The 14955-nt window shown below is 40.6% G+C and overlaps 1 protein-coding gene across 5 annotated transcripts in view; it reads left to right on the forward strand.

The window, feature by feature from the left end:
* The window catches only part of PRKCE (protein kinase C epsilon), a 502197-nt gene extending 487732 nt beyond the window's left edge, over nucleotides 1–14465 (forward strand). For 2 of the 5 annotated variants that reach the window (XM_074949372.1, XM_074949373.1), the window contains exon 16: nucleotides 11303–14461. In XM_074949372.1, coding sequence (XP_074805473.1) covers nucleotides 11303–11449 — 147 coding nt within the window. In that variant the 3' untranslated portion in view covers nucleotides 11450–14461. Of the gene's footprint in view, nucleotides 1–11302 lie in introns of all 5 variants that reach the window. The other 3 variants (XM_074949371.1, XM_074949374.1, XM_074949375.1) reach the window with 3 other exon arrangements.
* Nucleotides 14466–14955: the final 490 nt, after the last annotated feature.

A 14955-nucleotide genomic window follows, 5' to 3' on the forward strand; every position in this document is an offset into this window, starting at 1 on the left:
GGTATGTATATGGAGCAGCGTACAGAGATCCTTCATTAGCTTCTACATAAATGGGGTACCTTGGTCTTTTAATATCTCCTTTGGTAGCTCCACTCGGGCAAAGATCCCCACCAACTCTTTAGCTATCATTTTAGAGGCTGTGTTCCGCAGGGGGACGGCTTCTGGGTAGCGAGTAGCATAATCCAGAACGACAAGTATATATTGGTGGCCCCAGGCTGTCTTCTCCACTAGATCCATGGCTATTCGCTCGAAGGGGACCTCTTTGATGGGAAGGGGTACTAAAGGTGCCCTCAAGTGGGGACGGGGACTGTGCAGCTGACACTCCGGGCAGGACGCACAGTACCTCCGCACTTCTTCATGTACTCTGGGCCAGAAGAATCGTCGCAGGACCCGTGCCAGGGTCTTCTCTACCCCCAAATGCCCCCCAAAAAGATGACTATGGGCCAGACTTAAATACAGCATTCTGGTGTTTTTGAGGTACTAGGATCTGCTGTACCTTCTGCCCCTGTACTGGTGCAACCCGGTGTAAGAGATTCTTCTTTATTATGAAGTAGGGTCCTGGTCCCTGGGTTTTCCCTTCCACGGGGATCCCATCTATTTCAGTTACCTCCTTCCTAATGTTGTCATACCTTGGGTCTTCAGCCTGGTCCCGTCCAAAATTTCCTCTCCCGGGGCTAATCTGCCTGAGATCTAGGGGGCCATTCTTTGTTGCCTCTACTGGTTCAGAGGCGTTAGGGTGTGGGTCAGACTCGGGTGCTTCTCCCTCCTGGGTGGCCTCCTTTTCAGCTGTTCGGGTCCGCCTACCTACGAGAGCGACCCTTTGGCTTTGGGCCAGTATTCGGGTTCCCAAGGCCTTAGCTGCCCTTCTTTCCCTTTTCATCTTTCTACATTGCCTGGGAGTGGAGAACAAATCTGGGGATATTTCAGAGAAGGTTGGGGGTTGACAGTCTACTGTGGATGCCTCACTACTTTCAGGTCTTCCCCCTTTCTCCAATTCCCCTACTGGGAGTAAGTCTCCAAACCCTGGGAAGTCCCTCCCTATGAGCACTGGGTATGGGAGTTTAGGGACTACACATGCTGCTACCTCAGTAGCATTCCCCTGAATCTCGATTTTTACTGGGATGGTGGGGTAATAACCAACTGTCCCATGGACGCATGTTATCCCCGTACGCTTAGCCCACAGTAGCTTCACGACTACGCTTCACGAGCTTCCCCGAGACAAGCGTGATAGCACTCCCCGAATCAACCAGTGCTGTGGTCTCTACCCCATTTAGCTTCACTGGTCTAGTGTACATATGTGGGGTTACTGAGACCCCCACAAGGAGGATTAGGGAGCATGGGTCTGCCCAGTTCCCCAGGTTACACTGCATAGGCTCCTCAGCATTGGGACACTGTGCAGCTATGTTTCCCCACTCCCCGCAGGCGTAACATCTGTATGGAGCCATAGGCATTCCCCAGTCTCTTGGTTTGGGTAGTCTAACATCACAATACTCTTTCCCCTCAGTGCTCCGACTCTTTGTGGCTTCTGGTGGGCCTTCAGCCCCTCTCTTTTTCCACTGGGTTCTCCTGGTGGCTCAGTCACCCAAGCTCTAGGGCTTGGTGCTGCTAGTTTAACCCAAGGTGCTTCTTCCTTAACTGGTCAGGTCAGCTCCCTCGCCGTCCTTCGCCTACCAGTGCGACAACTTCGTCGTAGGTGGAGGGTTCGTTCTGGCTTATCAAGGCGTGAAGGTCTGGCGGTAGTCCTCTCATGTATCAGTTGATGACCAGAACCTCTAGTATCTCCTCCGGACTCCGGGACTCAGTTCGTAACTGCTTTCGTGCGAGATGGATGAGGTCATATAATTGGGACCATGAGGTTTTGTTTTCCTGGTACCTCCACTCATGATATCACTGGGCCCGCACTGCAGTCGTTTCCCCAGATCTGGCCAGGATCTCTGGTTTCAGCTGGGAGTAGTCTACCACAGCCTCTTCAGGCAAATCATAGTAGGCCTTCTGGACCTCCCCAAACAGGAATGGAGAGAGGATGCCAGACCACTGTTCTCAGGGCCAAGCCTCCCGTAGGGCTGTCCTCTCAAAGGCCAGGAGGTATGCCTCTACATCATCCTCCCGCGTCATTTTCTGCAACCAATTGCTGGCCTGCATGATCTGCGTCCCATCATGGCCACGGTTCAGCTCTGTAAGGGCCTTTACCTGGTTTACCAGTTCCTGCAACATAGCCTGGTCTTGAGCAGCCTGCTCCATCAGCAGGCAATTAGTCTCTTGCTGCAGCCGCACTGCCTCCTGTTGGGCTGCTGCCTGGGCACGAGTAGCCTCCTGCTGGGCAGCCGTAGCTTGTATCAGTGCCTGCACTACCTCCTCCATTGTGGTGCAAAAAATAAAAATAGACCCTCTTCCCTTTTTTTTTTTCCCTTCCAAACACCCTCCTTCTTCCGCCACGCTGTGGACACCAGATCCCACTTCTTACACCAGTTGTGACAAAGTTCCTGCTCTACCTTGCAGGAGTTCTAATCAGCCTGTCTTAATTGTCTCCAGAAGGTTCCTGATTGTTCTGGGACCTTCCCTGTTACCTTACCCAGGGAAAAGGGACCTACTTAGCCTGGGGCTAATATATCTGCCTTCTGTTACTCTCCCATAGCCATCTGGCCTGACCCTGTCACATATCCCCCCCCCTCTGCTCAACACTACGGGGTTGGGCAACTTGGGACGTCAGGCAGCGTACTCGTGACAAGCCATCTGCATTGCCATGGTGGCTTCCAGCCCAGTGTTTTATGGTGAATTGGAAAGGTTGTAGGGACAGGAACCATCTGGTCACCCTTGCATTCTTCTCTTTATTTCGCTGCATTCACTGGAAGGGTGCATGGTCGGTCACAAGGGTAAACCGTCGTCCCAGAAGGTAATAAAGTGGCCCATTTCACAGCTAGGCACTCTCTTTCAACCACGGCATACTTCTGCTCTCTCGGGAGGAGTTTCCTGCTGAGGTAGAGGATTGGGTGTTCTTCATCGCCGACCATCTGCGATAGGACAGCTCCCAATCCTACTTCAGATGCATCTGTTTGTAAAGTGAATTCTTTGTTGAAGTCTGGGACTATAAGCACAGGATTACTGCAGAGGGCTGTCTGTAGATCCATGAATGCTTTCTTTGCGGCATCTGTCCACTTCACCATGTCTGGACCCCGGGCTTTTATCAGGTCTGTAAGGGGACTTGCTGAATTGGAATTAATTTGCAAACTGGATACAATTTACTTAGGCTTGAATAGAGACTGGGAGCGGATGGGTCATTACACAAAGTAAAACTATTTCCCCTTGTTTATTCCCCCCCCACCCCCCACTGTTCCTCAGATGTTCTTGTCAACTGCTGGAAATGGTCCACCTTGATTATCACTACAAAAGGCCCCCCCCCCCGCTCTCCTGCTGGTAATAGCTCACCTTAAGTGATCACTCTGGTTACAGTGCGTATGCTAACACCCATTGTTTCATGTTCTCTATGTATATAAATCTCCCCACTGTATTTTCCACTGAATGCATCCGATGAAGTGAGCTGTAGCTCACAAAAGTTTATGCTCAAATAAATGTGTTAGTCTCTAAGGTGCCACAAGTCCTCCTTTTCTGTAAGCATAGTAGTGTCTTCACTGAAGCGCTACTGCTCCACTGCTGCAGCATTTTAAGTGTAGACATGCCATTTGTCTTCCCTGACAAAAAAAGGTGTGTTTTTTACTGTGGGATAACTAATGCGTATTAACTTTCCTTCTGTAAAATCCTAGTGGAGACAAGGCAGTATAGATTTAATGTGAGGTAAACTAAACTAAATCAACCACAGTTGGGAAGTATAGTGTTGATCTCACCTCGCTACCTCATCGTAAAAACTACAGGTGCCTTGTCTCCATTATGATTTTACAACATGATAACTATCATGTATGTGTTATCTCACTGAAAAAAACAAAACCTTTTTTCCGGTGCTGGCATAGTCTTAGGTAGTAGTAAACCAATGCCACAACATGGTGATAGGGAATAGTGATTCTGGGTGGTGGTATCTAATGAGTGAGATGGATAACTAACCATACAGTGATCATGAAGGGTCCAATGGCATTTTTGTATGTGCACGCAAGAGTTAGAGCTGTTAAGCTTGGTGTCATGGCCATATTCTAGTGTGAGTAGATTTAGTACATTCTTATGAGTAACTAGTACATTCTTGTGTCCCTTTAGCTGGATAGGGTATTTCCCACCACTTTCTGTTGCGTAATATTCCCATTCCAGAAGTGGTTACAGTTTGCTAGAGGGCAACGTTATCCTTCTTAAAATGCAAAGTTCTGTAAAGTTGTGTGATGCTAAAGAGAGGTGTCTGTGCATTAGTGATTAATATTTGAATTGCATAATGCAGCATGTCTTAAGTACTTGAGATTCATGCTATTAAAACTTTTAATGAAAGCAGTTTCCTTTTCACTTTCCATTTGTTCCCAGTGAAATCTGAAATGGTTATTTTTTCATATTATATGCAAAAAACAATTTAGGATCAGATTAAAAGCAAAGGATGTTAGCATAGTCATAAAAACTGGGTACTTTGGTTCAAAACCCTTCTCTGATGGATAATCTTTAGTTGAAGTCATTGTGATAATGATCGTTTAAGAAGTATGTACCTGATTCTTGCATCCCTCCTTCATGAAGAGATCAATTGACAGACTGAAAATTCTTAATTTGTAAAATTATTCTATTTAGCCAAAGACAATATATTTCATATTTTGTAGTTCCCCAAAAGAAGCTTTTAACAAATATTTTGGTTTATAATAACAGATTGGATTTTTTATACACGCAAATACTTTTAAAAAGCATCAGAGCACTCAACAGAAAGCTGAGCTTGTGTTTTTCAGCCTGTTTTTCTCAATATTCAGACCAAATCTTCTGCATCTGTAGAATGAGTGAAGTGTGAAAATAACTGCTTCTTTACAGCTATTACCAACCTTTTAGAAACTACTTTGCATTGGTGAAAGGAGGTTCACTGATTGGTGCAAACCGATCCTCTGGCAGCGCTGTGGTTTTTGCTGTCACACAAAAGAAAGGCAAAAGAGAGGGCATTGATACGTGAGGTTAGCCACAGTGCCTTGTGCTCTGCACTGATCTGTTTGATGTCTGTAGCTTCCATTACTCTAGAACAAAATCATCTGAAAATGTTATTGGTGAGAAGATATTCAGAAAATACTGAGAACACTGACTCAGTAGGTCTTGGCTGCTCTTCTCTTAGAGTTACTGGGTCAAACCCTGGAGTCCACAATAATTCTCACTCAGGCAAAATTCTCCCTGAAATCATCCAGGTACTTTCCATTAGAACTTCGAGACATGGGGCACTGATGTTAACGAAGATGTAGTTCCTTGATGGTTCAATATTCTCTGGCACTTAATTGAAAGAGGCTGAGAATAGAAAGGAAATTGGCTCTGTCCAGTACGCTAAAGCATTGTGTCTTTTGTGCGACGTTAATGAGATTCTTATCTGAAAAAGAAGTAATAAGCTACAGGATTTTGTCCATTTTTAACTTATCAAGAGCTCAATCATATAAAGTGCTGAGACCCCGCAATTCCCATAAAAGTCAGTATAACTGCATCCAACCTTTGCATCAAAAAATCAAACCCAGTCATTCCATGTTATTTTATCTCTGTTAATACCAAGAACCTGGATAGGCTCCTTTCAAATTGCACAAGAGTATGATATACACTGAATGGTGCAGACATTCCTGCCCCACCTAGTCCTTTTGCACTGATGCCATGTGCTCCTGTGGCTGCACGCTGGGAGTGTTCAGTGCATCCATCAATATTCTTCTTGGCACTCTGCTGCCCTACCCACAGACAGCACTCAAAAGGTTTCATGCTATAGATCCTCAAAAGAGCTGCAAACTTCAGGAATGGAGTATGGTCTGAGAAAACTTGGGAGGAGTCAAATATTGCTGTTGACAGAAATCTGCACCAGGGTAGCGGGAATTATAATAAAGGTTTCACTGGATGTCTACACTTATAGCAGCTGTCTGCATGTGGTGGGCAATGATGGTCTACTAGGGGCATGAAGAAGCTTACTGCATATTTCCGTACATGGGAATCTCCCTACTCTAGAGGATTGTAGGGTAGTCTCTCTCTTCCTCTTAAGCCAGAATCTGCATTTGTTCGTTTCAGTGAGTGTTTCTGGCCACACTTACTTCCACTTACTACACACATTGGGCCAGAACTTGCTGCCATTGCAAATATTGACAATCTTGCCATTGACATCATAGGATCAGGCTTATTTTTTTTCTTGTCATGTCTGGGCCGATATGTGTTTCCTTATGCAACATGTTTTTATAGTACATTTGTTCAAATCCTAGCCATTTCTGTATCTGTTCATTTCAAAGGGAAACTTGGGGCATTCACAGTTCAGATTTGCCTCAAATGGATTTGGGGAAAAGACTGAATGCAAAGAGTTTTAACCTTCTTACTATATTCTTATGCCCCAGAACTTCAAATAAGATGGGGTTTTTATTGTAGTTTATAGAGAGAGTTTAATATTTTATTGACTTTCAGTTTATGATCATCAACATGTATGTGCTGACAGGTGATCTTTGCCCCCATCACTTGAAAGTTTGTTACGTGTTTGCATTTCTTTTGGTTTTCTACACTTGTTTCTGTGACTGGAAGTAGAAAATTCACTGTTCACCTAAACGACAGTACAGTACAGAAAGTGAAAATAAAACCAATGCAATAGTCACTGTGCAAATAATCCATGTTCAGTGCATGCTCATTACTGTGTAGTGAAGTTCATATTACTCACTTACTAACTGCATATAGACAGTGCATAAAATGGTCCGAAAAAAGTGTGTTGGGGAGGGCTTTCCGAATCCCAGCCAAAATCCATTTTCAGGCACTTGGTCAAACAGTGCTTAAAGTGTGCCCTTCAGCAACCCGGCTCAATTAAAAAAACATTTTTTTCTAAGGTCTGCGACATTTTGTGACCCCCCTCCACTATATGCACTGCCTATAGAGATTCAAAACAAAAATTAGAGTTTTTAAACATGAAGTTGGATTCCCTTGTGTAAACCAACACAGTCCATTGGAGACATCTGACTAACAACAGTGTTCCTTGAGTGAGACAGTCTTTTAACAATTCTGCTGTGGCTGTGGCCTTTTGAACAGCACTGGTAACTTTAAGTGAAATTAAAAATGGCCGTCACTCTTCTGCAAAATGTGATAGTCTACAAATGTCATCTTATCTTGTGCAGTCAGTTTTGTTCATTGGTTTCTTAATTTGTAATGTTATATACCTGCTCAGGAAGTCGCAGCACTTTGTGCTCATCACAGGGTAAAGAGGGTCAGTAATGTGGTTGGCTGTGAGCTCTCAAGAGCATGTGTATTACAGAAAGGGATGGTGGTGATTAAGCAGGTGGCACTCTTCCTTTGGAATCAATATCTTTTCAAGGTAGAAGAGGCACTGTGCTTCTGGTGATGGCCAAGGACCTGACCACCTCTGGTCATTAAAGGTCCCAAGGCACTTTTCATAAGCATAAAGGTGTTAATGCTGGGCACTCAGTCAAATTCAAAATGGTTGGCTACTTTCTGCTCACCTGTAGTTTCATCAGGGCACTTCCTGTCAGAAACTGTTGTGTAGTTGCTCTGTCTCTGATTCATTGGTACAGTTCACTTGGGTTGGACACACATTGTCCAGACAACCCAGAAAAAATGCAATTTCTGAAACCAAGTGGACTTTCCTTGTGACATATGCTGTATGGGAAGTCAGTTTGCATGGACCACTGTGTTTCCCCTTCCACACAGAAGCCTGACTCACATTCCATGCCACCTGCCAATTCCTCTGTGACTTTCAGTACCCTCCTGGCTTTGCTGCCTTGGTAGTTCCCCTGAGAGAATCCCACTGTTGACAACTCATGATATTATCAGAATCCTGTGATATTTGGTGTTTTTCTTAAAGACTTAGCTCCTGGAGTCATGTGATTACATGATTTTTAATCCAATCTCAAGATTTTTTTGTAGCCCTACTCATGAAATTTGAATGCTTAGGGTTGGTTCTACTGGAATCCCATTCCCTTCATATACTTTTCAGTTACATCTACGCTGCAGGTAAGGATGGGATTCCCAGCTTGCATACACAAATTTGTGCGAGCTCTTATCCAGCTAGTGTGAGTATAAATAGCAGTGTACCTACAGTAGCATGGGCATTAGCAGCGGCAGAAGCATAGTTTAGCTATGCCAATTATGTACCATGGTGGGTAAACCATGCCACTGCTGCCACGCCTTATGCTACTGCAGCTATGCTACTGTTTATCTAGTGCAAGTATGTGTATGCAAGCTGGGAATCAAACCCCAGCTCAGCGAGCACATGAAGCCTTAGACTCTTTCTCTCCTGCCGAGCTCCCTTCTGCCTTTCAGGATCCTTTCTGGGTGACAGTAGCAGCCCTTGCTGCCTTCCTTCTGTGCTCTTGTGCTGCAGCTTTAAAATTGTGCATGCTATGGGCCTATGCAGCACCCAGCGTGCAAGAATGTTAAAACAGCAAAGCCAGGAACAAGCAGAAATGCACTCAGACTTGTTTGTTCACAGTTGATGGGGTCCTGCAAAATAGAAGGGGCTTCAAGAAAAAATTGCCTAAGAAGCCAAATCTCAATTGAGGATTTCTATTTAAAAGAAGGAATGGTTATGCTTTTTTCCTTGGATTACTTAATCTATTCAGTTTTGTTTATGCCCCACTCATTTTTGTCTGGTTTGAGTAACTGCATTGTTAGAGGCCTGCTAGAGTAAGTAATGCAGGTTGCTCTATGCTAGTCCTGGTAGCGGGTTGGCTCATTTATAGCTATGTTGAAAAGTAGATAATTGCTTTCATATCTAAAACAGTGAAAAATTCTGAGGCCCTTCTTCAGTCTTTACCTAGACAAAAGTCCCATTAAATTCAATGGAAATGTTGCCCACATTAGAAACTCAGTGCCAGATTTTAAAAGGCTCCTGAAGATGCAAATAAGTACCTCATAGTATTTTCAAAAGTGCCCAGGTGCCTAACTCCCAGTGAAAACAAGATTTTTAAAAAGTCAGTGGGAGTTAGGAGCATAGGTGCTTTTGAAAATACCATTTCACACCTATCTGCATCTTTAGGCCCCTAAATACCTTTAAAAAGTTGGCCCTCAGTTTGCGGGGCAAATGGTTCATTATGAATGCCTGTTCAATGACTTTAGCCTCTCCTTTTGTTTGCAAATTCCCAGCAAACTAACCACACTCCTCATGAATATATTCAATGAAAATTCATTCTTGAAAAAATTCTTGTTCTACAGCTTGCCCACAGGTTATTGGCTGTGAGTATCCAACGCTCAAAGTGTGAACATTGGATCAGGGTTCTGGTGCATATAATCCTTACTACAAATTTGAAAGTCACTTTCTGAAAATACTCATTTGCCATTTTCTTCTTTAGTAACCATGTCTGACAATGAATCATTTGCTAGAATATTTGCAGAGAGCATAGAGAAGAGGGATGTGAACACAGTCAGAAGTAAATTCATTTAAAAATTCAAATGATATTTTCCACAATATTTTCCCATCTGAGTAAGAATTCACTAAGGACTTTAAAGCCCATTGTTTTTAAACTGCATAGAATGAAATCTTTATGTGCCAGTTAAAAAAATATGTATCAATTTTTTTCACTTTAGCATTTTAAAGGCAGTACATAAGGTGTTATAGTATCTGCAGAAATCCCATTAGCAAGTAGGTGGATTTATGCATGTTATTCACTGCCCATCACTTAGAAAATCCTGTAGTGCACAAATCATAAAGAGACTCTTCATTTTAAGTAGGGGAGTTATTTTGCTATGACAGATGAATTATATAAAATCCATGCAGCCAAAATAGATTATGCTAGTTAGTATGACTATTTTACAGATATGAGAAAAGTCTGTTATGTGAAATAAAGAAAAATATTTTTCTAATGCATCAGTAGAGTTGATCACCTAAATAATACTTTGATGGGTATATTCTTGCATTAGCATTAGCAAGAGTTATAGATATGTATTGAAAGGAGATACATATACCATTTTTGGTATGTAAATCTATTTAGAATATGATTTGACACAGTACATTGTAAGTCAGGTTGCTACTGTATTTCTGGTATCTTAATCTCAAGAAAATCTGTGTCTGATTTTAGGATTGATACTAAATGAGTTTTAAAATGACAGTTTTGCCTCCATTGAATACTGTTTGGTTCAGCTGTACCTATTCTGAAATGTTTCATGAAACATAACAAGAGAATAGACGGCCATAAAAGGTCTAAACAAATAAAAATGCCTATTCCTTTCAACAACATTGTGCATACTTGAAATATGACTGCATTAATGTGGAATCATAGAATATCAGGGTTGGAAGGGACCTCAGGAGGTCATCTAGTCCAATCCCCTGCTCAAAGCAGGACCAATCCCCAAATTTTGCCCTGGATCCCTAAATGGCCCCCTCAAGGATTGAACTGACAACCCTGGGTTTAGCAGGCCAATGCTCAAACCACTGAGCTATCACTCCAGGAAACTGGTAATGAGAGCTGGAGCTTTTTACCTGTCTATCACATCTTCAAGTGACTTGTGTGGGTAGTGACCGACCATAATCACTGTCATGTGGTTGTTCAATGACCTATGTGAAATGAATTGGTATTCTTAGTCCAGCTCCTACTTGGTAGATATCCAAATCACAGCGATTGCCAAGAAAAGACCAAGGACTAAATGGCTGTGGGCTCTTAAAGTGAAATCCTGTCCATATTGAATTCAATGGGAGCTTTACTGCTGATTTCAGTGGGGCCAGGATTTCAGCTCTAGAGCTGATTCATCGAGATCATATTAGCAGGGCAGCATGGGGAAACTTGAATTGCCTGTGCTGAGCCTCCAAGGTGTTGAGTTAGGGCTGAAGAAGTTTGTCTTGTGGGGAAGACAATTCACTTTAAACCTCTCAAATGTGATGCCATTAAAACCATACAAAAATATAAGAATAGGAAACGGCCATACTGCTTACCATACCATTTCTTTTATAATGACTCTTAATCTCAGCTTCCCGCTTTCTCATCATATCACTACCCCTTCGCACTCCAGAAACCAGTGGGGCTCTCTGAAGTCACTATAATATTTGCTTCTGTGGCCTCCCTTGGTAGCTTATCCCATATGTTTGTTATTCTTTGTGTGAAATAGCTTTTCTTTATCATTTCAGAAAATTCTGCTTATTTCAGTCCCCTGGCCCCCCCAAGCAGTTTTTATGTTTATTGGTTTTAGTATGTTATTTCATCACTCACTCACCTTTTTATACTTTCCTCCCCAGAAAACCAAAAGGGATGTAAATAACTTTGATCAAGACTTTACGCGAGAAGAGCCAGTATTAACGCTAGTGGATGAGACAATTATAAAGCAAATCAATCAAGAAGAATTTAAAGGGTTCTCTTATTTTGGAGAAGAGCTTCTGCCATAGTCAGCAGTGGGCTGCTAGATGAATGATGCTGCAAGAAGTGGTCCTAAGAAGATCCTCCAGTTACTGAGACTCACTAGATCAAGAACTACTTCTCTTACCTTGAGCCCATATCCCGATTTAAACTATATATTTATTATTTTCCTTTAATCTTCTGATCTGAAGGCACTCTTAATTTCTGTCTCACAAACAATGCAAAACAATTTTGTATCAGAAATTGTAGATGTAACACACTGCCGTGCTTTTGCAATTTGCAACCTTTCTGTTACTCTTAAGGTCTCACAGAAAGGACACAATTTGCATCTTTTCATGAAACAAAAAGAGCCATACTGTTTTAAAACAGAGATTTAGCAGATTTTATTCTCATCCTACAACAGTACATAATTGCCATACATCTTTAATTAAGAGAGAGAGAGCCATTTCTTCCGCACTGATGTTTACAATGAAGTTTGTACTCAAGTGTGGAGAAGACAATTATACACAGTTCTGTGGTAATTGAAAAAGTCTACTTTCTTAGATGTGCAATTACTGATCACATATGCTTTAACATACTGGGGTGCAAGCATAATATAAAACTATCCACCAAAAATAGGCATAGCTAATTTTTCATGATTATTAGTTAGGAATAAAAAGAATCATGAAGATAATGTAAAAAGTTGCTTAAAATAGGAAATCAGATACTTTATACACAGGTATTAAAGGGCTAAATAAGAATTGATCAGTTCTCCAAAAGCCTATAATAGCTTTAATGAAGCTACATAGGTTTACTACAAATTTGACAGGTAATTGGGTAAACATTACTTTTCTTTCTTAGTAAAAGTTTGTACCCAAAGCAAACATTGGCAGGCACATAGGTGTTTTAAATTACATGTTTCTAAAAAATGATAATAATAAAAAAGAATTTGTTTTTAGTTCTTTGTATTCAATGTGAATGATAACAACCCTGCTTAATTATATGTATTTATTTTTCACAGCAGTGTGTTACTTTTGCACACTTTTACAAAACCATAGTACTACTGTTTTTAATGTTTAAAATCTAATATGAAATCTGTGCTATTAAAAAAACACAAAACAAAGCTTAACATGGATTATGTGAAAGTGTGTTGAAAGACTGAAGATCAAACATTCAAAAACTGACATGGAAAGATGTAAATTGATTTTCTTGTGTATTAATTGAAGTGGTAACTCATGTGGACAATATTACTAATGTGAAGTTACCGCCTGTAGATATGCTAACAGTGTTATGTACTTATATTTCCAGAAGTACCCTGTGTTTTTTGTGTACATGTATCGCTGAGGTAATTTTATTATATATTTTACTGGACTGAGTGAGCAGTTAATGGAATCCATTTTAATTGTTGCACATGGATTTCCAGCTGCACAAAAAATATATATACTTGTTACTGGCAAAGTGGCACTTACGAAGCTTTTTTGCCTTTTGTACAGGTGAGATTTTGTATATAGTGTTTGCTGCAAGGCCTGTGGAATTCATTGAATATAGAGATATCAACTGCTGCATGTTCAGGCATATTATAAAAACGTTAGTCTATGAAAGAATAATTATAATAATGTCCATGTGCAATACTCTGTATGTGTATTGGTTCAAGTTACTGTCAGAGAGAGGAGGATTTTTTTGTTATAAAAGATGTAGACATATATTAAGCTATACTAAATCTCTTTTATAGTTCTCTTCAACTCTATGATATGAAAGAGCTAGGAAAGAGAAAGGAATGTTACAAATTGTGGTGGACAAAGTGCGAGTCATTGGCTTTAAGAGCTAAATCTTGGTCTCAAGCAAATGAGTTAGTTTGTGTCAATTATGCGTCCGGCTGTTCATAGCCTTTGTAACTGATGACAACATTCAGTTCCATTTTGTTTTTTTTAAAACTCAGGTGTAATTATTATATATATTCTTATGATGATTTCAAAATATTAAATATTATGCTATATCAACTCATGTGTTGTCTGGCCTACAGGTGTAATAATGGATCGAATCTTTAGATTAATTTAATTTATCTTCAGTAAATTTATGTACTGGGAAAAGACTAGCTTCTGGAGTTGAGTACAAGCACAGAAACATTTTAATGATTACATCATCTCATGTTTTTTTTCCAAGGAAACTGTTGTAACATTGCCCATAAATTTTCATGTGTCACTACTGGCTCTGTGTAGTTTTCACCAAATATAGCTTTTGTCATCCAGGCAAGAACTGATCACAGTGCTAAGTGTTCTTTTACATAGGTGAATAGAATGAAGAAAAACTATTGCACAGTGCACTACTGTTGGTAAAATTAGAGGCCTTTCTACAAAATTATTAGCATTTGCTTTTGGGGAGTAAGTACATTCCACAAAGCTATTTTGTGAGCAAACTGTTTAGATCAATCCTGTTCTTAGCGTGAAAATCATGAACACACATTTCTATTACAAGAGGCCTTGGCACCTGCATTTGTTTTGTAGGGATGCTAAATGAGGAGTCAAGGAGGTAGAACTTTTGCATGGGCAGATGTTTCTTCAATACAAGTAAATAGATCTTCTGTATGGGGTTTACATTAGGAGGTTTGTCTGTTACCTTGCGCATTTTTTTAAAGATAATTCTTAAAAATGAACATGCTGTTACATTTCTGTAAAATCTTTCCTGATTTTTTTTGTAAAATGAGTGCAAAATGCCAAAAAAAAAAAAAAAAAAAAAAAAGAGAAGAATCCACTGTTTGTTGTTTTTCTCCCATATAGATTTTATAAAAAGTGGAAACATTTTTCCATAGAGTGAAAAATAATGAATTCTCTCCAAAAAGCTAAAAAATTACCTCTTTTTAAATTATGGGCAGAATAGCTCTCGTTAAATATAAAATGTATTCAGTTTTAGAGTTGGGGTTTGTTGGGTTTTTTGGTGAGGCTTTATTTGTACAGGATTTCTTTTTCTTGTGGATGTAATTTGAATCTCTTGCCATTCATGAGTGTTATTTCATCGTAAACATTATTACTGTGCCAAATGTACTGTATTCAAAAGGATGTGAATGTGTATTGTTTCAGAACCTAATAAATACAATGATGTAAAATCTTATTTTTTCTAAGTCTTCATGACAAATTCCAATGGAAGAAGAAAACATTCTTTACAAGGCTGAAGAAAGAATACTTTTTCATTATGCTGGGATTTTTTGTTTTAGTTGGTTGGTTTTTATGGGGGGACATTTTGTAAAGGGGGATTTGATAAATAAGGGCCCAATCCTAAGAGGTACTGAGCACCCTCAATTCCCACAGATCTCACCAACATGCTGGGTTGGGCAGTAAGGCCCCAGTCCAGCAGAGCACTCAAACATGAGCAGGTGAGGAGTTGTTGGCTTTAATTAGATTACTTACGTGTTTAACATTACACATGTTTAAATGGTATTCTGGATTGGAACCTAAGAGCCCGCTTGAAATCTTTTCTAGTTATTTAATTTATGCCTTTAAAATTTCACAGCCTGCAAAGCGTAAAAGGGGATTGTACTGGTATACATGAATGTTAAAAG

Source organism: Natator depressus, chromosome 3, assembly GCF_965152275.1.
Source record: "Natator depressus isolate rNatDep1 chromosome 3, rNatDep2.hap1, whole genome shotgun sequence".
Taxonomy (NCBI): Eukaryota; Metazoa; Chordata; order Testudines; family Cheloniidae; genus Natator; species Natator depressus.